The sequence below is a fragment of the Mirounga angustirostris genome, unplaced genomic scaffold, assembly GCF_029215605.1.
Source record: "Mirounga angustirostris isolate CCGP_5_RB_7025 unplaced genomic scaffold, mMirAng1.0.hap1 SCAF_4, whole genome shotgun sequence".
NCBI classification, from domain to species: domain Eukaryota; kingdom Metazoa; phylum Chordata; class Mammalia; order Carnivora; family Phocidae; genus Mirounga; species Mirounga angustirostris.
This window is the reverse complement of record NW_026991712.1, coordinates 52217962-52244554: the sequence shown is the minus strand read 5'-3', so window position 1 is coordinate 52244554 and position 26593 is coordinate 52217962. Positions and strand designations below refer to the sequence as shown.

General features: G+C 38.2%; 1 protein-coding gene across 13 annotated transcripts in view; it reads right to left on the bottom strand.

The window, feature by feature from the left end:
* Positions 1–26158, bottom strand: part of LOC123858946 (myelin P2 protein) — a 36750-nt gene extending 10592 nt beyond the window's left edge. Inside the window, exons 1-9 of one of the 13 annotated variants that reach the window (XR_010410619.1) lie at positions 25976–26158; positions 23537–23709; positions 22939–23040; positions 22732–22776; positions 11720–11819; positions 9470–9642; positions 8835–8936; positions 7630–7809; positions 5366–5511 (exon numbers count right to left, since the gene is read on the bottom strand). Coding sequence is in view for 9 of the 13 variants with exons in the window: in XM_064588161.1 (XP_064444231.1) it covers positions 7759–7809; positions 8835–8936; positions 9470–9642; positions 11720–11819; positions 22732–22776; positions 22939–23040; positions 23537–23709; positions 25976–26048 (819 nt within the window). In the remaining 4 variants the exon portion in view is untranslated. Of the gene's footprint in view, positions 1–5365; positions 5512–7529; positions 7810–8834; positions 8937–9469; positions 9643–11719; positions 12509–13005; positions 13135–22539; positions 22777–22938; positions 23041–23536; positions 23710–24707; positions 25097–25975 lie in introns of those variants that run through there. The other 12 variants (XM_064588163.1, XM_064588162.1, XM_064588164.1 and 9 more) reach the window with 12 other exon arrangements.
* Between the last annotated feature and the right edge of the window lie 435 nt (positions 26159–26593).

Below are 26593 nucleotides of genomic sequence, written 5' to 3'. Positions count from 1 at the left end.
TAGAACCAGATTCAAGCCCATGACTCCGGTTGCTGAATAATACTCTATTTAATAGCATCTTATAGGATCTGTTTACCTTTATTAATGGAATGAATCAAAGTTGCAATATATTTGACTTTATTCAATTTTTTTCCAATATGTATTCATTTAGGAGCCTGACAAATAGGAAAGGTTCTACATACAGTCATTATTTGGGGGTACTTCTCACGCGTACACACACACACAAAACAAAACAAAAAAACCTATATGCTGAATAGAAGGATTTATATGTGTGATATAACGATAGACATAATAAGAATATTTTACATATGAATAACGCATTACACTTTACAAAGTGCTTCATATGCGTAAAAGTTTTCTTCCCCCACCAACAGTGTGAAGTAGCCATTATTGTCCCCATTGTACAAATTAGGGCATGGCAAGTGGCAAAGCCAGGGTTCAAATCCATATGTTCCCGCCCCACTTGTAGGATTCTTGCTGTTACACTCCCATTGCCTCTCTAACACATGAAATATGCAATAGATGTCTTGCCCCTTCCTGTATCAGGTCATTAACTAACAGTCACTGGGACCTAGCACTTTCCTGGAAGCCTTCACGACACAAAGCAGTTTAGGATTTGGTGCGTCACCTTCAACAGCAAACTATCAAAAGTTTAGAAAAAAAAGTAAAGCCAATGAAGCACTGAACTAGTAATTAGTAAAAGTTTATTGTGTATACACCAAAAAGACAGTTTGCCAACCAGGAGCACCCAAACCAAAACATAGAATGATGCTCAGAGGTATATTGTTATAAAGCAGTTCACATAATATGGAGGCAGTAACTGTTTATTCTTCACAGTGACTGGTTACAATATTAGAATTTTCTTAAATGAAAGGGAATTGGTTAATGGTTACCTCATATCAATTTTGGGGTACAATTTAAGTTCCGCTTATAATCATCACAGGCACAAGCAAGAAGCACAGGTCAAGTGAGCCTCCCTTGTCTTGTGAAATGAGCTAAATTAAGCTTTGTTTGTACGACTGAACTCGTTTTGTTTGCTCAGGGAATTTTCAAGTCTGGTCTCTGTGTTTGATTTTAACAGTGCAGTCTAGGGGTGCCTGGGTGGCTCAGTCAGTTGGGCGACTGGATTCTTGGTTTCAGCTCAGGTCATGATCTCATGGGTGTGGTGGGATCAAGCCCCACATTGCTTCGTGCTCTGCAGGGAGTCTGCTTGTGATTCTCTCCCTCTGCCCCTCCCTGTGCTGCACCCCCCACCCCGCTTGCTCATGCACACTCTCACTTTCAAATAAATAAATAAATTAAAAAAAACAACAACACAGTGCAGTCTAGCTGTGGGAAACAGGATTGAGATGAATAAAATATGGTATAACACAAGATAGATTTGGATTTAATAAAAATCCAAATTTTTAGATTTGGCTGGCTGTAAGTGCAGTAGGTATTCTCCAAATGCCAAATTACATTATGGAAATACAATACAAGCCCACCAATGATTTATTTTGGAAATGCTAAATCTGAATGCTATCATCAATTTACTCTACATTATTTATTTTTTAAGATTTTATTTATTTATTTATTTATTTATTTATTTATTTATTTATTTATTTATTTATTTATGTTAGTGAGAGAGAAAGAGAGAGCAGGAGGAGGGGCAAAGTGGGAAGGAGAGGGATAAGCAGACGCTGAGGAGAGCATGGAGCCTGACATGGGACTCCATCCCAGGACCCTGAGATCATGACCTGAGCCGAAATCAAAAGTCAGAACTTAACCGACTGAGCCACCTAGGCTCCCCTACACTATTTATCTTACCTGATGCAGCTTACATGCATTGATGTTGCATTAATAACTTGAAAACAAGTGCAATTATAGAAAATCAAGAATAACTATACTCTAATGCCAAATGCAAGATTGTGCAAAAATTCATGTCCATCTTAAATTCCAACAAAGGAATAATATTATTTGGTCGTAATGAATGTGAAACTTAGACTTGTCACATATCTCGTTTTCAGAACCCTTTAGCTATAGAAGCATCAATCCTTTGGTGTTGCTGGGATATTCACTTTATACCAGCAGACCAATTAAAACTGTTGCATAGGGGCACCTGGGTGGCTCAGTGGGTTAAGCATCGATTCTTGATTTTGGCTCAGGTCACAATCTCAGGGTCACAAGATCAAGCCCTGCATAAGGCTCTACATTCAGCGGGGAGTCTGCTTAAGATTCTCTCTTTCTCTCCCTCTGCCCCTCTTCCCACTCTCTTTTTCTCAAATAAATAAATAAATCTTTAAAAAAAGATAAAAATCTATTGCCTTGCATTTGGTTACTAAGGGGAGGACTTTAGATAGTGCCCAAATTCCAATCCAGGTAACTGAGATCTGAACACTTTGCATGTCATCACTGATTATTTTAATAGATAGCAAAATGTGCAAGGTGCTATTTCAAAAATTAGTCCCATACTACATTTTTTGAGTAATTTGAACTTGTTTCCTAAATTCTGCTGAAAATTAGTTTATATTTTGCAGCTGTTTTAGCATTATTTTATAGCTTTGTTTTCCCTGTTGCTCCACATTTTGCTATTTTGAAACCTTCACTTTTCCATATGTCATGGATAATGGCCAATTGTGTTGCCTTCTGGTGGAAATAAAGATAAGAAGTAAACAGTTGCTTTCCTAACAAAAGACTTGATTACATCTGTGTTGATTTTACCATAGTATTTTCACTACGTACTGTTATTTTGTGTCACGTTGGGGACATTTGGTACTCCTGATTTTGATGACCTTTCACTCCATTTAATAGATGGCAACATAATAATAGCCTACATTAAATTTCTAACTTTGGAAGACTTTGGCACAGTGGTTCCCAAACTGGCCACACATTGGAATCACCTGAAAAATACTGATGCCTGGGTCTCACCCGTCACCCATAGATTATGACTTAGTGGGTCTGTGGTACAATCTTGGTGTTGGGATATTTAAAACTTCCAAATGATTCAAATGTGCAACCATATTTAAAGAGGTACCACTTAGTTTAGAAGAAATATTCCCAAAAGCTAAGCCAGAGTGACTTAGTAAATAATTAGAAATATTACAGTCAACATGACACTAAAACTGTTATTGGTAAAATCTAAGTACTCTGCTACTTCCAGGCAGTGGTGTGCTAGTAAGTAGGTTTCTTGGTTGTTTTTACGCTTATATAAATAATATTCTTAATAAATTTAGCCGGATTGTGTGCAAATCAGTATCAACAGTTCTGAGATCTTGTGAATTCTCTTCATTTTGACGTATAATAAAATCATGTATGTTACTAGGTAAATAATAATAACAAAAGACATTTCTCTAATGCTTTTCCAATGCCAAGGACATTACATATTTTAATTTATTTATCCCTCACAACTTGTTGAGGTATGTTCTATTATTATCCCCATTTTTACAATGAAGGAGCTGAGGGACAGAGAGGTTAAGTTACTTGCCCAATGACACATAGCTAGTAAGCAGCAAACTGGAATTTGAACTAGGCACTCTCATTGCTCTTAGCCCCCATGTTCTTTTTTTCTTTCTTTTTTTTTATTATGTTACATTAATTACCACCCCATGTTCTTTCAAAAAGAACTTTTGGTTCTATCAAGAAGAATTGAGAATCAAAATTATATTCCGAGATGACTTTTTGAATACTGCAGAACTCCAGCTCCCTCCCCCACTTCTGGTTGTTTGAAAATCTTTTTCAAATCTAGCAGCATGTAGCACCTGCTGAAACGATCATTTTGTCTTTCTCATTATCAGTGTAGTTCCACTTTTCCTGTTACAAAAACAGAAACTGCTCATGACTTTTGTATAATAGAGCAATTATGTTTATTGAGGAATACATTTTATTGCAAGTCGTATTACTACAATCTCTAAAAATAGCACCACAGTTTTGGGTTTTTTTTTTAAGATTTTATTTATTTATTTGACAGAGAGAGACAGTGAGAGAGGGAACACAAGCAGGGGGAGCGGGAGAAGGAGAAGCAGGCTTCCCGCTGAGCAGGGAGCCCGATGCGGGGCTCGATCCCAGGACCCTGGGATCATGACCTGAGCCGAAGGCAGACGCTTAACGACTGAGCCACCCAGGCACCCCAGCACCACAGTTTTAAAACTCTCCTTTTTTATGGGATTATCTGGCTGGAGCCAAAAAATAAATAAATAAAAAACCACACCTCGGTTATGATGCCTCTCAGACACGTGTTGATTAAATGCCCAGGGGCAGAGAAGGACTTGCCAAGTATAGCTTTAAAAAATTTTGTTGTTGTTGTTTGGAAATAACTTTAAACTTGCAGAAAAGTTGCAAGAACCAAACTGTTACAAAGAAAAGACATATAGGTTCTAGTCAGATTTGTCTATTAAGTTTTACCCCCATTTGCTTTGTCAGTTGCTCTCACTAATATATATGCACACACACAAATACACATAATTTTTTTCAGTTTTTTAAAGTAAATTGCATATATTATGGCCTATTACCTCCAAATACTTCAGTGTGTATTTCCCAAGAATAAGGATATTCTCTTGCATAATCCCAGTACACTTCTAACCTAATTTGTCATCTATATTTCAACCTCTTTTTTACTGGATTTAGTCATCACATATTTTGAATGTAATTTAATCTAGAAAATTTCCACAGAGCCTTTCTTTGTCTTCTATGACGATGACATTTTTGAAGAATTCGATCAATACCACCCTCCTCTTTTTTGATAGAACATTCCTCATTTGGAATTTGTCTGATATCTCCCCATGATTAGATCCAGATAGGGATTCTGGACTGAAAAACTACATAAGTGATGTTCCTTCTCAGGGTATCACATTTGAAAACACATGTTCTTCTGCCCCTCTTTGGTGATGTCAGGGGTGATTACCCAGTCAAGGAGTTGCCCAATTTTTCACTGCATAGTTAAACTATTATTTCTCCTCATAACTAATGAGCAATCTGTGAAGAGATATTTTAAGACCAAACTAATATCCTTCTCCTAATCAAAATTTCCCTCTAGATTTAGCATCCACTGGCAGTTCTTGCCTGAACTACCGTGGTAGTTGAAAAATGATGACTTTCCATTTCTAGCATTCCTTCCACATATACCGGTCAGCCCATGGCATTCTGCTATAAGGAAGACTCTTCTCTTTCTCTCTATTATCATTATGGATTCATGGGTCCTTATTTTTCCTTCAATGGCTTATAAGTTTTGATTTTTTTCTCAATTATTTTATTTTTCAAATTGTCTCAGTCTAAACCAAGGGGAACACCTCCAAGCTGGCCTCCATATTTTGGCATGCTTCTATTATTTTTTTAAACACTTCCTTACTTTCTGGTATAACAAGATATTTCAGGCTCATTTTGTACCTACCCTGACCCCACATTGGAATTAGTTGCTTCTCCAAGGAACTCTCATTCCTTTTAGTGGGGAATGACATTGGACATCAAAGTCTGGGCGGTAGGTGGACTCATTCCTTCTCAGGTGTCATTGCTTCTAAGCTCTCTGGGCAGATAGATCTGGGAAATATATGGGTATATATACACATACACATAAATACATGTGTATATACACACATAAATGCATGCAGATATGCATGTACAATTACATACACATATGCACATATATACACATGCCTTAGAAACCACAAATTTACATCTATTCCAGTCCATTCTCACACGATTCTTTCTTGCCTCCCTCATTCCATATTTGTATGTTTCTCTTCCACAGTGAAAATCCTGGCCCCTAACAACATCAGCACGTTTGTCATTTGCTCAATCATACAATACATCTGAAAGAGTTTCATTATTACTTGGGCACAGTAGTCCCTATTCCTGCCTGTCAAAAATCAGCTAGACCCAGTAACTCAATGCCCAGTTATTTATCCAAAAGGAAGGAACTCATATGTCCACCAACAACCTTGTACAAGAATGTTTATAGCAGCTTTATTCATCAAAATATGTTTGGCCAAAATGTTTTGGCCAAAAATATTTGGCCAAAAACTGGAAACAGTCCAACTGTCTTAAGAGAAGAAGGGATAAGTGAACTGTGATATATTCATGCAATAGAATACTACTTAGCAATCAAAGAGCAAACTACTGCTGCATGCAACAATATGGATGTATTTCAAAACCACTATGCTGAGTTTAAAAAGGCAAACAGAAAGAACACATAATGTATGACTCCGTTTATATGAAATTCAAGAACTGGCAAAAATAATCTCTAATGGCACACTTTAGAGATTTTCCAAGAAACAGACATGTTTCTAATAGACAGGTGTGACCAAGGAGACAAAATAGAGTAAAGGTTTAGCAAATGAGCTCTCTTCATTCTCTACCACTTTGGGACTTTACCCAAGTTATTCTGTACTGTTTCCTCTTTTATAAAATGGGGATAATAATGGTATCTACCGGATAGGGTGGTTGTGTGAAATTGTATTAAATATGGCAACATGGCATGAAAATTGTCTGGTAGAGAGTCAATGAGCTTGGCACACAGCACACATATAACGTTCGGTAGCTGTTAGCATCAGTATAGGACCCGTGTTCATGCATTGCCCTATATAAGTATACTGCTGGTCCCTCATCACTAACAACACTGAGGAAAGCAATACAGAAATATTCAGTAAGAAACCATCGGGTTTTCCATATTCTTTGACTTACTAATCCCTCTCCTGGAAAAAGTATTCAGCACAATCAGATATATACGTGAAGGCAATTTTTGCCAAATAATCTGTGATAACTCCAAACTGGATATAACATAAAAATAGAACTGTTATATTATAGAATCATAATAAATTATGGCATAGCACCTGTTGAAATGTGGAAGAATCCTTGTTAAAGTCACAAAAAGCAGAACGTAAAACAGTACGAGCACTGTGGTTGCAGATGAGTATGATATGTTCACATGTGCAAGTGATGGCTCATACCATGCCGAATGGGAGCAGTTGTTTTCCTCTCCAGGATTTAAAAAGATTTCCTGGTTGCCTTTTCACTTAAAAGATGCATACTTTTTTTGAGTTAAAAATAATATTATCTGTATAAAAACCTGCACATTAAACTGTGATTTAAAACGCAAACAATAGAAACCAAATGACTACTTCATCTGGTGGAGGTGGGACAGGGCAGGACACTGACTGGGAAGAGGCATGAGAAAACTTTCTGGGAGTAAGGAAGTGTACCATTATTTTGATCAGGATGTGAGTTATAAGGGTGTGTGCATTTGTCACAATGGCTTGAACTCTACCCTTGATATCTGTGCATTTCACTGTCCATAAATTACGCTTCAATTTAAAAAAAAAATTGGCTGGAGTAGAGGCTGCCCTTTTAGCTGAAATAGAACTCTGATTTAAAACAGCTCCTTCTTGTAGTTTGTCTCACTTCTGATCCTCCTCCCCACCATGCAGGGGCTACTCAGATCAATACATTTACTTCCTTTTACTATCCAGTTACTTGCTTTACTATCATTTCAATATACAAAGTACAACATAGGTTAGAATTTCACAGATAACTAAATGACATTATCAACTATTTAGGTCTGGCCAATATACATACTTTAATAGAGTAAGGAAATGCATACAAATTGAAAATGTTTAAACAACACTGAATTTTAGATTAATCCTCAGTTTAGGCCTTTACCTATTTGATCTATTAGGACAAAAGCAAAAACAAACAGATAAATTGCAGAGTAGTCGGGCCTTGCCAATGAAAACCGTTGATTTCCAACATCAAATGATCAAATATCACTTCAATGAGGAAATAATTTTCTCAGACCTTCTCATAAATTCTGGTGCAGACCACGCCCTTCATTTTACATTCCTTAAGAAAAGAGAGAGATTCATTGAGTATATAAAACTCAAACTAGGAAGAGCAAATTTGCACATCGCAACAGAAAATAAAAACAAGCTCATAAGGTTAAGCTTAGAAAGGAGTAGAGCATCAGTATGTCAGTCTCTGACAATTCAGAATTACGACATTGAAATAGGAGAAACAGTTTTGAAGTCAATCTATGTTACTATGGAAGAATTTTCTTAAAGTGGCAAGTTTTTATGCATAATTTGTGTGCATTTAAATCTAAAAGTGGATTTCAAAACTATATGCATATTTGCAGCATCTGAGGAGCATTTAAAAATACTGATGGTTCCTTCTCCCCCAAGAGATTTGCATTTAATTAATCTGTGTTGGGGGCCCCATATTGGTATTAACTCCCCATGAAAATCTGTTTTGTAGCTAGGGATAAGAACCTCTAAACTAAAGGAAAAAACATTTAAAATAACATGAATCTATATTCAATGTATGTATTAGTAAGCACAGAAGCTAAAACTTAAAAAAAAATCGTTAGACGGCATCTCATGGAACCCTGCTCATCATTCTTTATCTGCTGACTAAAAGGTCTCCTATGAGCTGAGCTTCAATTATTGACATGGTGTAGTCCAAGTTACTTCGGATTCTTGAAAGCAAAACACTTAGATATCTACAAATATTCTATAATTGAGCCGTTCGGGGTTTGTTTTGCTTTTAAAACTTAGACTTGCTTTTCTCTTTGTGAGTCCAAATTGGTAAGATTTATCCATACTTTCTTTGACTTTGCTGTTATTTTTAGGTGTTGTTATTTCTAAAATAACAAATGGGCTTTGTTATTTCTAAAATCTTGGACCTATACTTAAAGTACTGTAGATGAGTCTTCATGGTTGAAATATCATCTAACCATTAGCTCTGACTTTATCCTTAGCCATTCTTATCCATTGGTATTGCAAAGAAAAAGGAATATTTTGAAAATAATATAACCAATTTCTCTATTTAAATACCATTATTTTTGTATTTAGAAGTGAAAATACTCTTACCTCTACCATTTTCCCATCCACCAACTTTCTTTTTATTGTCGTCTCCTTGCCATCCCATTTCTGCACTTGATTTAATGAGCCTCTTGACAAGGTTACAATGCTCTGCAGAGACAAATTCACATAATCGAGTTGCTTGGACTTTGGTTGATTAAGGAAGCGGTTCATTCAGTATCGAATTGTTTTCATAATAGCTGTCTCATGAAGCACATTCATTTTCTATTTTATTTCATTTCATTTTATTTATTTATTTTTAAAGTAGACTCCACACCCAACATGGGGCTCGAACTCACAATCCTGAGATCAAGCAAGGCTCCCTCAAGGCACATTCATTTTCTTTTCTTTTCTTTTCTTTTTTTTTTAAGATTTTATTTATTTGAGAGAGAGAGCACACAAGCAGGGGAGCGGCAGGCAGAGGGAGAAGCAGACTCCCTGCTGAGCCGGGAGCCCGATGTGGAACTCAGCCCCAGGACTCTGGGATCATGACCTGAGCCCAAGGCAGACACTTAACCGACTGAGCCACCCAGGTGCCCCAATTTTCAATAGAATGGGGGTAGTCTACCTTTATGAACACTAACAGAAATAATCCTCTCAAGCTGGAGAAGGAGCCAACTTTGAAGAGAAACATTAAAATTTACCTTTGTTTTCCTGCTGTCAGCTGTGGTTTCTTCAAATTCCTGACCTAACTTAAAGGAGATCTCTGTATTTTTAAATGTACTTTCAGTTCTTATAGTTATAACATCCCCTTTCTTGCTGATGATCACACGGGGTTTGGCCAAATTTCCCAGTTTTCTGGTGGCTAACCCCACACCTGTAAATCAAGATAGTGTTAGAATTACGTCGACAAAGAGATGTACCTAGAGAGACTATGCATGGCCGCATTCTATGCTCAAGTGTGGAAATGGCGGGTAGCATCAGTGAGTACTGAGGGCCTCCTCCCATGTTTCACCACCTAATGGAAATACATGTCCATCGACTTAAATATTTTAAGTTTTATTATTACAAGAGTAATGTCTGCAGATTTTAAAGATAAACGTGTTTAGCCTAAATAGTGCAAGTCATCCCCTTTTACCACATCCCAATCCCACAGTCTTTGAAAATCACCAGTGTTCTGTATGAATCATTCCAGACATTTTAGTTTTTACATATAAATATTCTAGGTATTTTTAAAATGCAACTATGACAGATACATACTGTTCTATGAATTTTTTCTCCTCAGTAATACATTATGGATATAGAAAAGAACTCTCCCCACATCCTTTTTTTTTTTTTTTAAAGATTTTATTTATTTGACAGAGAGAGACACAGCGAGAGAGGGAACACAAGCAGGGGGAGTGGGAGAGGGAGAAGCAGGCTTCCCGCGGAGCAGGGAGCCCGATGCGGGGGTTCGATCCCAGGACCCCAGGATCATGACCTGAGCCAAAGGCAGATGCCTAATGACTGAGCCACCCAGACGCTCCTCCCCACATCCTTAATAGAATCTTATTTCTGAAATTTTGTTGTGGCCCCTAAGTTTGTTTATTTATTTATTTATTTATTTATTTATTTTAAAGATTTATTTATTTGACAAAGAGAGACACAGTGAGAGAAGGAACACAAGCAGGGGGAGCGGGAGAGGGAGAAGTAGGCTTCCCGTGGAGCAGGGAGCCTGATGTGGGCCTCAACCCCAGGATCCTGGGACCACGACCCCAGCCGAAGGCAGACACTCAACGACTGAGCCACCCAGGCGCCTCGGCCCCTAAGTTTAACTGGTAGGAAAAATCTATCTCCTTTCAAGATCTGTACATTACACGTAATCATAAATAAACTCATTTTTTAAAATTTTCTCCATCTGAAAAACAAAACAAAATTAGACTCTCAAGTTTTATTACTAAAACTATAGAAATACAGGGAAAAGGAGAAATGTCAAATGAGAGAAATAAATGAAGGAAAAACTACTTTCATATAAATATATGAATATATATATTATATATAATCTCTGCAGTAGAGCCTGAGAATTTACACTATACCAAACCCCGAAGTGATCTTACGCATTCTAAATTTGAAAAATGACAGAATTAGGGAGTCCTTCATCGAGGCTCTTGTATTTTGCTTCTTCCTCAATTGTAAAGTCAAGTCCATAAATCTAACCAACCTCATAGTATGGATTTATACCCATAAGGTCTCATAGTTTTCTAGGCAATATGACATGATTTTGCTCATTTTACCTAAAAATACAACTCTTTTCATGAGCTTTCTGAACAGGTAAGTAAAGTTACAGGCCCTTTGTCAAGCATAGCAACCTAGGTCATTGGCATCACTTTCTATTCTACTTAAACAGCTCCAAAGACACTTCATACCTATTGTGCTCATATCAATGTGGAACATTCTCTAGAAATAGTATAAAATAAAGTAGATAAAACTATTGACTGGATTTTCCATCTTCATCCATGGCTCCAACTCCAGGAAAGTAGTGTAAACTTCTGGTTTAGCTAAACACCAAAATTTTAAATTGAGGCTTTCTATTAACTTCAGTATTTTCAACTCCTTATCTTATGAGCACTTCAGCTTTTATAAAACGAACCTTCAGGAAAGCCAGAGGATGGGTTGCCTAAGCCTCTAAGATTTCTTTCCTTTAAAGCAAAGCCCTACTGATACGAAACCACCTTTGAAATCAGTGGAGTTCCACGCAATTAAGCAGCTCTTAGGTTAAAATCTATTAAAATTTCCACAAATGAAGTACAATAAACTATTGGAATGACACAATAGAAGTTTAATTGCAGAAAAGGATTGTACTTGAGCCTCTGCAAACTTCCCCAGAGTCCTGGAAAAGGAGTTAGAAGGAAATAGTCATGCAGCTTTTGCAAAAAAGGATCTTCCCAACCAGAGCTACAAGGAACATTTCTTACCCAGAGCTTTCATGTAATCATCGAAGTTCTCACTGGAGACAAGTTTCCAGGTGCCCAGGAATTTGTTGCTCATTGTGATGGATGAGAATTCAACACAGCTCTAGGTGAGATTCAGGAGACTCAAATGAGATGCTGAAGCCTCAGAAGATTCTTTTCAAAGATGTCCAAAGCATGTGACTCTCACAGAGACCCAATGGGGAAAAGCAGTGTCAGGACCAGGCAATGAATCACCCGTTAGGACAAAAGAAAGCCCCACATAATGTTTCCTTTAGTCTCCAAAAATTTTTATAAAGATCAATGAGAGTACTATTTGAACCTTCAAAAAAATTTTTGGTCGATCTTACATTTTTAAGAAGTGTTTAGTCTTTAATGCTTTGGAAAAGACTCCATGAATTGAATCCTATACCAGACTAAATTATATGAGCATGAATGAGAGCGTGTGTGTGTGTGTGTGTGTGTGTGTGCGTGCGCGCGCGTTCAGGCATCTTGGTCACTCTCAATCCTGAGTCTGCACAATTAAGAATTCTTATTGAAAGAGAAGAAAGAGAGGAAAATGTCCATGAGTATTGTGATAACCGCCTCAAATATGTTGTGGGAGAGAAATGCAGGGAAGCAGTGTGAGGAAGTATTCATAGGTAAGGGAGGCTTGGCATAGTTCACATATCCCAGGCAGGCAGAGTAGGCAGACAATACGGTCAGTCTATTACAGCAGAGCACAGAAATCGTATTCATGGGATGGCTAAGAAGGAGCACTAGAACACGATCTTTGGCCACAGCAAAGATTTTCATCTAAAAAAAAAAAAAACCTTAAGTCCAAATTAAGCAGGTTCTTAGTTGATACAACAACTCTGAGTTTAAGCCCTTTAAAATAAATCTTCAGTTTTATAAAGAGAAGAAGTTTCTATATAAATAATACTAATGTATACTAAGAGCTCATTCTGGGCCAGTCACCCTGCTCAGTGCTTATTATGGATTATTTCATTTAATTCTCTCAACACCTCCAAGAGTCAAGTACTATTATCACATCCATTTACTAATGAGAAGGTTAGGTAACTTGCTCCCAAAACTTGAATGAGGAGAGGCAAGGTTTGAACCTGGCATTGTTCTCCAGCCCGGACTTGGGGCCATTATCTTACCCTGCTCCCTTCATATCACATATGCACAGTGGCCTTGGCCAAAGGTCAGGTGATACCGACATCACCATGTGACTAAATAGAGCTAGTCCTTTCTGCCCCCAGATCAAGAGAGGTGAAAGTCAAGAGATGAAGCATCCAGGCTACAGGTACCTCAGAGCCCCAGTCTTCGACCAGCGGGAGCAGACATAAAACCACTTCAAATGTAAGTGTTGCTCTTGGGAGTACCGTCTTGCCACCATAACTTTTCCTAGTGGTTTTCTACATTGGCATCAGTCCTGACTATGAGATAAATGATATTACTAGGTTGTAAATATTTGTACACAGGCTGGCAGTCTTCACAACAATGGGATATTTTCCCATGATCATAACAGGTTCGCTCATAACAGGTAGAATTGCTGGCTTTCTGGGCTCAGGTTACCAATGTCATAGCTGAGCCAGAACCATTGCATTTATGTCCTTAGGGTCCAAGTTGGGTCAAAATATGGAATCATATACCGTGAGTCCGAGTCTCACCTTACATTACTCGTGCATGGATAACTCAAAGTGGGAATGAAACAGTGACTAGAAAAATTCCTCCGCTAATCTGCTAACCCAGTCCTAGACCCAGGAGAATATAACTGGAGGAAGGACATTGTACTGGGATAGAAGAAACAGCTATTTTAAAAAGGGCTTTGGATTAGAGAATGTATTATTTTCTATTTTTTAAGATTTTATTTATTTATTTATTTACTTATTTATTTATTTAAGAGAGAGAGAGTGGGAGGGAGAGGGAGAGAGAATCTGAAGCAGACTCCACGCTGAGCACAGAGCCTGACCCGGAGCTCAATCCCACAACTGTGAGATCATGACCTGAGCCATGACCTGAGCCAAAACCGGGTCAGTTGCTTAACTGACTGAGCCACCTAGGTGCCCCAAGAATGTGTTATTTTCTTATCCAAAACACTTAATAAAAATAAATGATGGTATCACTTGTGTCCTCAAAAATATTTTTTGTGACCAAACTTTATTGAGAAGTGTAGCATTCAACATTTAGGTGTTTTGCCTAAATCTGTGAAGGACTCTTAAACCACCCCACTTGAGCTGAGCCCTTGTATTCAGAGAGACTGATATAGGAGAGCTGTATGAATTTTCAGCAGTCCCTGTATTGCACATAGGAATAGCTGTGGAGTTAAAATATAAACATTGAGCTATGTATTGGCAGGGCTTATAACTTTGAAGCAATTTTAAATAAAGAAAAGAATTTTCTGTTTTAGCTTATCAGCAATGTACCTGACTGCTGGAATGAACCAGATGTATTCAGACAAAGATAAAATTCTGAGGCTCACATGTGAGTCAAAGGCACAGATCAAAGCAAAGAGCAAAGATCCAGACTGAACCAGGCTTGAGACATTAAGTCACCCCTAGCTAAGAAATTCCTCAATATCCTAGTGAAAAACAGTGGATAATAAACACCAGAACCATATTATAACTAGATACATATATTTAGACTTGAACTAAATATTTGTAGAATGGATATACAATATTCTGTTTACAGTATGGATTCACCTTTCAAAGGTTTATTGCCTACGTAAATTCTCACGATAAGGGGAGCTACTTGAGTCATACAATGAAAAGAACACCCAGGGGTCCAAACAAAATAAAGAAAGCGTGCTCTATATAGCATGTCATGTAAATATTCCTCACATACTGTCTTCAAGCTACATCCAATTATATATTTGGAAAAGTGATAGCCAACCATCCTATAGTAAATGAACAAAGACTTCATGGTCATCCACTTGAGTGCTGAAGATCTGATTCTATTCCTTTCATTCATGTAATTGCAAAAATATTGACAGCCTACTAAGTGATAGGCACTGTTCAAGGTTAAACATCATTGAACAGAATTCCATACCCTTTTGGAACTTACTTTCTCAATTAAAATTATTATATTTGTAAAATAGAAATACTGTGATCATAATTGGTGGCATGAAAAGCACAGCAAATAACGTGTCACTATAAATAAAATGGTCATTTTTTAAAAAATAACTGAATAAACAAAAATATACTTCAGAATTTTCACTTCCTTATGATAGATGAGGAAATCAAGCTAACTTTCCAACTATGACATCTTAGAAAAAACAGATGATTTTTTTTTTTTTTTCAATTTTTCAAGGCATCAAAGAGAGAAAAAGGCAGAGAAAAATTAAGGGTCTATAATTTGGGTGAAAAAGGCAAGGCCAGAGAAAACAGTCCCAAGCGGACTGCTGTGGCTCTAGGCATTTATGAATTCTGCAAAAGGCAGATGAGAGGCAAAAAGTCTGAGGAACGTTTATGACTGTGTTATAAGGTTTAGGGGAACAATGAGGGAAAATTCCTGGTTAATCAACACGCTTTGGTTTGGGACTTTGAAAGATTGCAGCATAGGGAAAAAGGTGAATTAAATAGGCCCATGCTAACAGCAATTCAATTCTTAAAATTAGTTTCGTGTGATCTGGACAGCCAGTGAACCTGGCTACCAGTCAGAAACAAACTCTCTCCAAAAGAAGATAATGTCACCATAAATCTAAATTATTTCCGCAACTTTTCATCTACATTGTTAATCAAAAATAAGTAGGGGGACACCTGAGTGGCTCAATCGGTTAAGCGTCAGACTCTTGGTTTTGGCTCAGGTCATGATCTGGGAGTCCTGGGATTGAGACCCACATGGGGCTCTGTGATCAGCATGGAGTCTGCTGGAGATTATCTCCCTCTCCCTCTGATGATCCCCCTGTTCGTGCATGCTCTCTCTCTCTCTCAAATAAATGAAATCTTAAATAAGTAAATAGAGCAAAGAGATAGGAAAATATGTTCAAAAAGCAAAAGAAACAGGAGTCCACAGAACTAGATAATTGACAGAGCAGATATTAATAAAAACAAGCATGTTATAGAAAACATCATCAAAACCAACAGTTCCTTTAAAAACTAATAAAATTGAGGGGCACCTGGGTAGCTCAGTCAGTTAAGCATCCAACTGTTGGTTTCAGCTCAAGTCATGATCTCAGGGTCGTGACAGTGAGCTCCACATTGGGCTCCCTGCTCTGCAGTGAGTCCGCTTGGGATCCTCTCTCTCCCTCTGACCCCCCCCCCCCACCTGCCTTCACACTTGCACGTGCTCTCTCTCCCTCTCTCTCAATAAATAAATAAAATCTTTTAAAAAGAAAAAGACTGAGAAAATTGGCAAACTTTTAGCAAGATGGACTTAAAAAGAAAGAAGGCAAAAGTTATTGATTGCAGGAATAAAAAAGGGCATATCAGCATATCCTAGTTATTAAAAATTATAGTTACATAACTTACAGTAATTAAAAAGATCGTAAGAAAATATGAGCTACTTCATGCCAATAATTTTTCAGATTTAAAAGCAATTTTATAAATTCCTTAGAAAACACAATTTACCAAAAATAATACAAGAAGTAAAAATGTCATTACTCCCAAATCCATTATTTTTGAATCTATAGTTAAAATTTCTCTCACGAAGATACTCCAGGCCCATAAGCTTCACCAATGAATTCTTACAAATATTTACAGAAAAAATGACACCAATTTTACACAAAATCTCCCAGAGAATAGAAAAGAAAGTACTAATTTCCAACTTGCTTCTACCAGGGTCTTTGCACGTGCTCTTCTCCTTTCCTGGAATGTCTAACCACTCCCATATGGTTAATCCTTAAACCTCAGCTCAATCATAGTTTCCTACTTTTGGGTTGACATCCTTTAGATTTCAACTCAATCATCTTTCTTAACCTTTTTCTAGTATAACATCATTGAACAGTTACTGCAATGGCAATTTTTATTAATTTTGGATATCATTTGATTAATATGTATATCGCCCACTGAAGTCTTGATTCCATATAAGTGGGGACAACATATGACTTTCCTTGTGTAGTATCCCAAGTCCATAACACATGCATGGACACGGTCAATAAATATTTGTTGACTGACTGAATGAAGAAAATATAAGATTTTCTACTTATGGGGGTTATTGTTTGCATTAACTCATATAATAAATATTGTGAAAGCATCTAAAATTAGTGCTTATGATCAACAATATTATTCTCCTAAACTTCCTTCCCTCTTCTACCTCCCCTGCCTTTTCTTTCTTTCCTTTTTCATACCCACTTGGAAGCACAGAAAAGGCATTGGCTGTGGGTCATATCTAAGTGTGAAATTTAATCACAACACTCATTCCTTCATTTGGTCACTCTTTCAGTCAGTGGTAAAAGCAGGTGATTCTTCCCATGTTCAGGATGACATGATCATAGTATACCACTAGGAAAGCGTATGTAAGGTAATTCCAAGATTCATTGCACATATTCTCACCTGCATGCATGCAGACAATTACTTAAGACAAACTGATTGAACTGAACTAGCAGGGAGGGAACATGGTGAGTGAAGAAGCAACAGTTCCTGCCCATATGGGCCTTATAGTCCAGTTAGGAAGATAGACATTAAACAAACATTCAGAGACCTATTAGAATATTCAATTGTTACTTTCCTTTTTTCCCAATTATTATTCTCTATCATTTGCAGTTGGAGGTAGTGAGGATACCATTAAAGAGCCAGTGAAAGGGGCGCCTGGGTGGCTCAGTCGTTAAGCGTCTGCCTTCAGCTCAGATCATGATCCCGGGGTCCTGGGATCGAGCCCCGCATCGGGCTCTCTGCTCGGCGGGAAGCCTGCTTCTCCCTCTCCCACTCCCCCTGCTTGTGTTCCTGCTCTCGCTATCTCTCTCTCTCTGTCAAATAAATAAATAAAATCTTAAAAAAAAAATAAAATAAAGAGCCAATGAAGCATTATTATGTAGAAAGATCCCTTATGGAATTGTTTAGGCACCAGATGCTGTGAGACTGATGATCTGATTTATCTTCAGAACTCAGCCACTGAGGCATCTGGTGCCCCCCAGCAGCTATTTGACAGAAGGTGGCAATAGCACTTCAGGCCGGATATCTTCCTATTACAGGTTTCTAGTGTTTTTCTCTACGTTTAAGAATACTGTGATTGTAGGGGCGCCTGGGTGGCTCAGTCATTAGGTGTCTGCCTTCGGCTCAGGTCATGATCCCGGGGTCCTGGGATCGAGCCCTGCGGGGACTCTGCGTCTCCCTCTCCCACTCCCCCTGCTTGTGTTCCGCTCTCTCTCACTCTCTCTGTGTCAAATAAATAAATAAAATCTTAAAAAAAAAAAAAGAATACTGACATTATCGTTGCTTTCTTAATGCAAATCGTGTCTTAGTCACCAGTGGATATTTGACCTTTTGGTTGCTATGGTGACAGTTGCTGTGACATTTATGCTGCCCAAAGGTAGTTAATAGCTTTTCTTTTGTTGAATGTCAATAAAGAGAGTGAAGTGGTTTTTGATTCATCCAAACTATGCATTTAGCTTTGTTTTTACTAGACTCCAGGAGATATGGCATCTTTTTCAAAATCTCGTCTAAGATTTCAAATCATTATTCCTAATAGAACACCTGAGAATTAGAGTTCCTCATTCACTGGGGAGGAAATAGAAGACAATTTCTGCATTTCCATTTCTTTTGTTAGTCATTATAGCACATACCAAGCTGGCCACAGTTTTTCTCCTCGATTTGCATTTTTTCCCTCTTAGCGGGAAAGTGACATTCACAGCATTAAAGAGGTTGTAGCATAAAGAGCCATCAGAAATACTTTTTAGGACTCAGCCATCTGCTCCCTTACATCTGATGGGAGAAAGGAATCCCTGAAAAATAATTCACTTGCAAAGCATAGTGAGAAGCGTCTGTGTCTAGCTTTATTTCATAAAGAACAAATATAAACTCATAAAAGTTGAAGTGATTTTCTAATTGTGTGTTATATAGGTAGCCTACTTTATTTCTTGATTATATCTTATAAATGCTTTCAATAATTGAGATGGTAAAAAGGCCTTGAGAGAAAACATTACACACACGTACACACACACACACACACTGTATTTTCTCTAAATGTTCCATTTAGAAATCTTAAGACTTTGGCATTAGGTTATTTCCTGATATCTTACCCTAATTTTCCATCTACACAACTCTGTCAAGTAGATAGACTCCATTTTGCAAAGGAGAAAACCAAAGTGGCTAAGCAGCTCGTGCATGCTCACGTAGGCGTCCACAGTGGAAGCAGGATTCAAGTCCTGCTCCGACTGGTTCTCAAACCCCATTCATTCCACTTCACTGTGGTGTGCCTCTGGGGTAACGGACAAGTCCCATTCTGGCATGGGGTGGTGTCTAGATGGTTCCTCCCCAGTCTTGTCCCTCTCCAAAAATTACATAGGCTGTAGATATCAAACTTCAAAATGGATGAACTATATTTTTCCTGAACTTCAATTTAGAAATCTTAACCTGTAGCTTCGGGATTAGGTTATTTCCTGATATTTCATCCTAATTTTCCATCTATTTTTTTTTTAAAGATTTTATTTATTTATTTGAGAGAGAGAGACTGAGAGAGAGAGCACATGAGAGGGGGGAGGGTCGGGAGGGTCAGAGGGAGAAGCAGACTCCCTGCCGAGCAGGGAGCCCGATGCGGGACTCGATCCCAGGACTCCAGGATCATGACCTGAGCCGAAGGCAGTCGCTTAACCAACTGAGCCACCCAGGCGCCCCCATCTGTTTTTGGTTACTGTCTTTGCAATAGTCAGTTATCTTGTTATGGCCAGTGAAGAAACGCATGGACTTTTATGTTTATTTTATTTTTGTGCAAAAAGTATGACAATTAAATACACTAAGAATGTTCAAAACAAACAATTTTGTCAGTGATTTACTAAGTAGTGTTGGGTAGCAAAAAAAGAAATCTGGTGAATTATTGTTTGGTAGTAGTATTAATCATGATTTTAGTATAACTGATCTTCAGATAATTAATACCTTCCCACAAACTTCAATGTGGATTTGAAATATGATGGAATTTGACTTACTACTAAGTCATTTAGGTTAAAAATATTCAAAAAATAAAATATATTTTCCTGTGTGGCTTATAAAAACTACTCTCACTTCCTTTATTTCAAACCCCTTTGGAAAGTGAATAAATAATGGCTTTTTATTGTTCAGGTCACTATAATGAAAAGTTCCATTATTTCCAACACAAGTTAACAAATGTGACTTGCTATTATATAATTACAGATAGATAATGATAAATCCAGTACAACTTGACAAATATGGCGTGTTATCATTTACTTACAGATAGACAATGAGTTTTGAAGTCAGATATACCAGGAGACTGATCATGTGAAAGTCTTTAGCAAAGACAAATGATTCTAAGTATAAACTTCAGTGAATTTTTTTTCCTACAGAAATTTTGACATGAGTTGACTGAGAATAAAAGTAAAAGCAATAGAGTTTCAAGTCGGGCTACTTATAACATCAAAAGTTGTGAGCTCCACGCCTAACATGGTGCTGTGTTCCAGCACCTAACTTGGTTTTGAACAGTTGTCAGAGTAAGAATTTGTTGAGTGAATGATTTCCTCAGTAGTAGTATGTTTGATTCAACCTAAAAAAGTATTAATTATCCAAATATCAGTCGTGCTAAAGACTAAACATCAGGCTTTTGTTTCATTTAGGCTCTTTGTACCTTGAGGTGTGGCATAAAGAGAAGAGAAGTAAGTCTTGAAAATTCAGAACTGTATTATTCTTTTCTTAATTATGCCTCTGTAAGGGCACCTGGGTGGCTCAATCAGTTAAGCATCTGCCTTCAGCTCAGGTCATGATCTCAGGGTCCTGGGATCGAGTCCCACATCGGGCTTCCTGATCAGTGGGAAGCCTGCTTCTCCATCTCCCACTCCCCCTGCTTGTGTTCCCTCTCTCGCTGTGTCTCTCTCTGTCAAATAAATAAATAAGCTCTTAAAAAAAAAAAAAAAGGAAAACTGCAAGACACTATGATATTAAAAAAAAATTATGCCTCCGTAAATCCGAAGATTTATTTTTTAAAGAGTTTATTTATTTAATTGAGAGAGAGCGAGAGAGCACACATGTGCGTGCAAGTCGGGGGAGGAGCAGAGGGAGAAGCAGACTCCCCACTGAGTGGGGAGCCCAACATGGGGCTCAGTCGGGCTCAATTAGAGCTCAATCCTGGGACCCTGGGATGATGACCTGAGCCGAAGGCAGACGCTTAACCAACTGAGCCCCCCAGGCATCCTATAAATCCAAAGATTTAAATGAGAAGTGCCTAGGGCTTTTTAGAGTAGTATCCTCTTCCTGAGGGGTGCTAGAAATCCTTCCACCCCTACTCTGAGGGGCACTGCTAAAGTGGCTGTCCTCTGTATCCACCTTGCAGACTGTCCTCTGATTAAAGAACCATTGGCCCATGTTCCTCTTTGTGCAAGGACACCTGGGGGGTTGAGAGTCTGACTTCTGGAGAACAAGCATGGTTACATTTTGTATGCACTTGAGTCCTTTAGGAAGGACGGGCACAAGTCATGTGGGAATGACTGTCACTGCCCACATCCAGCAGCTGTGTGACCACTACCAAGCCCATCACTTCAGGTGCACTGCTGTATACTTCTGGTTTTAATATGACAATCCTAGTTCCTTTCCTTGACCTCCTTACTTTCCTTGATTCATTTCTTGCTCCAGGGTCATGCTCAGTGCTTTTGTATATTACCTTTCAGTTTCATCCTACTAAGGTGGCCATTCCCCCCAGGTTGCCTAGGGCAGTTCCCATTTATGCCTGTTGTCCGAATGTAATTACTGATAACAGCCCCTTTCCACTATATATTTTTTTAAGATTTTATTTATTTATTTGTCAGAGAGAGAGAGAACATAAGCAGGGGAAGCAGCAGGCAGAGGGAGAGGGAGAAGCAGTCTTCCCGCCAAGCAAGGAGCCCGATGTGGGACTCAATCCCAGGACTCTGGCATGACCTGAGTGAGCCGAAGGCAGACGCTTGACTGAGCCACCCAGGCATCCCCCCTTTCCACTTTAGGTAACAAATTACATGGACATTCTACTTAAGCACATATTAAACATAACTCTTAGGACTTATTTTTGACCAACTACTATCTATTTTTAAAGTACAACATGATATTTACATAATTCTTTGTCTTTCCTTTTTCCCTCCCCTCAGGTTTTCAGACTTTACACTTTAATTTTACCTATATTACTCTCTTCTGCTCTAAGCTCTGAGAGTACTTCCTAGCAACAGTCCTTAATGAAATTATTAAGGGACTTTGTGTAGCTCTAACAATTATATTCCAACGAGGCATTTAGAAATTCAAGACTGGCATTTAACATAATGTCATTCTGCAAAGACTAAACTGTAAGTAGTGGTGACAGATGCCCTAGCCTGATTATTTTAAATGGGCTTATAGATAAGTAAGACGATAATTATTGTAAATGTTCTTCCATACTAATTCAAGCACAGTGTATGAGGTTCAGGCTCTATTTTGTGTTTCATCTATCCCAATGACTTTAAGCAGAGCCGCCTTCTGCAAAAATCAAAAGTCAGCAATGTTGGTTTTCAGCATCTGTGCTGCCCAAAGTAGTTTCCAGTGATTGTATCTCCAGTGTATTATACCCTCTGTGAGGTCACAGGAATTTCCACAGAGCACTCTTTGACAGAATGTCTTAACCTAAATGGAATAGGTCCACTGGAGGGAACTCAAGGACTATGGAAGTCAGGTAGACAGAGGCTTAAGGGGACTTCGGTGCTCTTATACTCATACCACAAGCAAGTAGCTTCTTACCTCACCAGTTAATCCACTTCTCCCCAACCCTCACTATCACACAGTTCCAAAACTGCACTTAATTTTTTGGTTTTATTGAGCAAATTTATGTTGAACAATTATTTAAATCACCGGCCCTGAGGCATATCTTCTTCAAGTCCCAGCTTCCTGTTAGTGAACAAGTTTCCACTGATGTAGACACTTCCTTCATACCTTTTCATAAATTCGAGTACTGACAGTTTTATTCATGATATATTCCTAAAAGCAAAAAGGGATCTATTAGAGTTGGCAGACGACAGTTTAAACTTGCTCTCTCCCTCCTTCCCCAGACTCTCAATACAGGATGCACAGCAACTGAGTAACTTGAAAGGCATGCATCAAAGAGGAGTATCTAAAAAATTCAATTCATCGAAAACTCACCACTACCATTTTTCCATCTACAATTTGTCTTTTGATTGTTGTCTCTTTGCCAAGCCATTTTTGGACATGAATCATTGCACCACTGTTTAATGTTATGATGCTCTATAAATGCATAAAGGAATCAGTTAGAAATAGCAATTCACTACACTCTAACCTACCAAAAACTAGACATCTACTTTTTCATTTCTGTTTTGACATTCTTTTCCCCCAAATTCCCCCCTCAGTTCTTGTCATAAGTTAATATCAAATTAGAGAAGTCTCAAGAGATTATTCAATTAATGCTCTCCTTCCCCAGATGAACAATACCTAAACTGTTTGTGAATAATTGTTCTCTTCTATTGCTCTTTTATACAGTGAGAAAGAGAGATCATAAAAAAGTGAAAACATGTCAAATTTTTTGGGCCTGTTAACCATCAGAATAATTTGCGAAGGGATTGGCTTTAGAGATGTTCGGCAGTAATCAACAAAACAAGCCCAAACTGACTTGGTACTTAAGCAAATTAGATATGAATGAACCATGCTCAACCACCTTCTAGTTTTTTTTCTGGGTTATCTAGTTTTTTTCTGGATTCTTCCACCAGGAAGACTTAGTTCTTACCTTTACTTTCCGGTTGTCTGCTGTGGTTTCATCAAATTCTTCCCCCAGTTTGAAGGAGATCTCCGTGTTCTTGAAGGAACTTTCCGTCTTGATGTTCACTTCATCCCCATTGGCACTTATACTGATTCTTGGCTTTGCTAACCCTGCCAGGTTCTGGGCTGCTGTGCTCATCCCTGTAAGGCAACATGCCTTCATAAGACATTTAGGAAGTGCTAACAACCATTTTGGAAAGCAATTTAACGAGAATACATACTTCCTCCATTCAGGTTTTGGGTAATGTACCATAATTTCTTCAGTGCTCACTGTGATAGTGGGGTTGAGCCAAACAAGCCCATTCAGAAGGTATATCTAGTAATTACACTTGACATTTTGAAAAGCTAAATTCACTTTTGAGGCTATTGTGCCTCCTCTAAAATCTTCCAGACTCATGCTTCATCTAAAATGTGTATGTGTATGGTGCCTTTCAGGGGATCAGAACTCACGCTTTACCTCATGGGGTGTTATAACAGCAGTGTGGAGGTTGTAATTATCCTCATTTTAGAGATGAGTACACAGTGTCCTAGAGACGTAGAGAGGCTTATTCTAGGTGATGTGTCTGGTAAGTAGCAGAGCTGAGATTTAAACACAGGTTTTCTAAAAGTCTAAGAATTTTAGCACATTTAAAAAAAACAAACTAAGAAATACAATTTTCGGAGTATCTAAACTACTCTAAAAGATCATGACTTATAAAGTCCAAGCTCCAGGGTGCCTGGGTGGCTCAGCCGGTTAAGCATCCGACTCCTGATTTCAGCTCAGGTCATGATCTCTGGGTCGTGGGATTGAGCCCTGCGTCAGGATCCCTGCTCAGGGTGTCTGCTTGGGATTCTCTCCCTCTCCCTCTGCCCCCCGCCCTGCTCTCTCTCACTCTCTCTCAAATAAATAAATAAAATCCTTTAAAAAAAATAATAAAGTCCAAGCTCCTCTCTCATTTGCAGATTACATTCAGATCTGGCCAAGTAAAGAAGAAGTAGGCAACCTAGAGAATTTGGCTTAGAGCCTGGCCCTGTGGTTGGGGGTTGTCCACCGTCAAACTTGATTCCTGTAATAGGTAGGCGGAAGAACTGAGTCTTCTCTCTCATTATCAATATCGAACTCGATTTCACATTTAGATTGTGGAACTGACAAGACACACCTGACTGCAGAGAGGCAGTGTTAGCTGCAGATCACAGAAGAGAGAAGAGTGGGGTGGTTACAACGCGGGCTTTGTCATCTGTGAGCTCAGCATGTCATTCCTTTCTCTAACCTTCAGCTTTCTCAGCAGCGGAACACGGGTGACTGTAGTACTTGCCTCCTAGGTGTGCCAGGAGGTGAAGGGAAAGGACTTAGCATGGCGGTGACACACAGTAGGCACGCAGCTGTCCTTCTCCGCCTAAGCCCAGCTCCCAGTCAAACCAAGTGCTACTCTTGCCATAAGCCCAAAGTTTCTTAATGCCCCCAAATTTAAACTCAAAACACGTGAGTCTATGAATCCATGAAGAAACAGGGAAACAAGTTTCTTACAGCTCCTGGAGAAAGTGAATACTGAGTGTGAAAAAGGGACAAATGTTACATTATGAACACAGTGACTTACTATGCCTTGATCATTTCCGCCAAATTTAAAGAAGGACATTCTTGGCTTTATATACAGTTTATTATTGCAAGGGACTTCTCTTAATTAAATACTAAAAATTACTTAATCAAATATTAAATAATTTCCATTCTCCTAGCATTAGTGAGAATAGTTTAGTTGTTATAGGTCTGAGCCATTATAATTAATGTTTATTCAACTTGAGGATAGAGCTAAAGGATGAATAGGGTTTATACTTCTGAGAAATATTGTCTCTTGATGAACAACAATCAATTGTTGGTGAGACAGTCGATGAGTAAAAATGTTCCATTTCTCCGATAAAAAATTCAAAATTTTTCAAAATATTTTTAAAATAATCTCCCATATGTATGAAGACTCTAAATGTTAACCAAATTTCATTTGTTGCTATTGTTCTTTTGAAGTCACAACTAAAAGCAAACCTTGAAACAAATTTAGCAGAAAAATTTAATTATAGATATGATTATTATCTGTAAATTTGAAGCTAGGAAATGCTATTAGTTGAATTGATGAAGCTAGAGATAAACTCTATCCAGGGCTTAGGATGAAGAAGCATTTTCAAAAAGGATAAATGGACTTAAATACACAGATAATGACTAGAAGGAAGTATCTGTGAGCCTCGTATTCCAAAAAGAGACAATTATTACTAGTAACAAAAAAAATTAAAAGCAGATACATAAACTTTGTTCATCTTATATGACTATTTCCTAAGATCACAAAGGAGAGAATTGTAGGAAAATTCATTGTAAAATGCAAACCTAACCACATCACAAAATGTGTTGCTAGTTTCCAAATCTCGCAAGGGTATTTCTTACCCAGTTGTTTCATGTATTCCTCAAAGTTTTCACTGGAGATCAGCTCCCAGGTTCCCAAGAAGGGCTCAATCATGATGGAAAGCTTGCTGAGAAGAGGCACTCACAACCAAAAGCCCAAGAAACTTAGGGAATGCAGTGCTACCAGAATCTTAATTTAAAAGGCATCTTCATCATGTGACTTTTCTGAAATGACCAATGGGCAGCAGCAAGACCAAAGATTCTAGTTACCAGCATGACTCATTTTATTTACCTCCAAATTGGGAAACAAAATCAACATGTAAAGTTGAATGTAAGTCAATGATTATAGCTTCTAGGAAAGAGATTGACACCCGCAAGTCCCCTGATAAATATTATTTGTGGAATGGAGACAATTTTCAATATATCAGCCCTTTGAAATTTGAGTGCTGAGTCAACTCTGAAGGAATATCCCAACAAATGTCCAATAAACACCTGACTAAGGTTGTTTTCCCACCTGGTAACAGAAGCACATCCTTGCTTGGTCCATCTCAGCTGTTTTTTGTTTGGACACGTCATGGTACCAGAGCACACTCCTCATTAAAATAATATCCTCCCCTCCCCTCCCCTCCCCTCCTTGCAGGGTTGATGAACTGATACTAG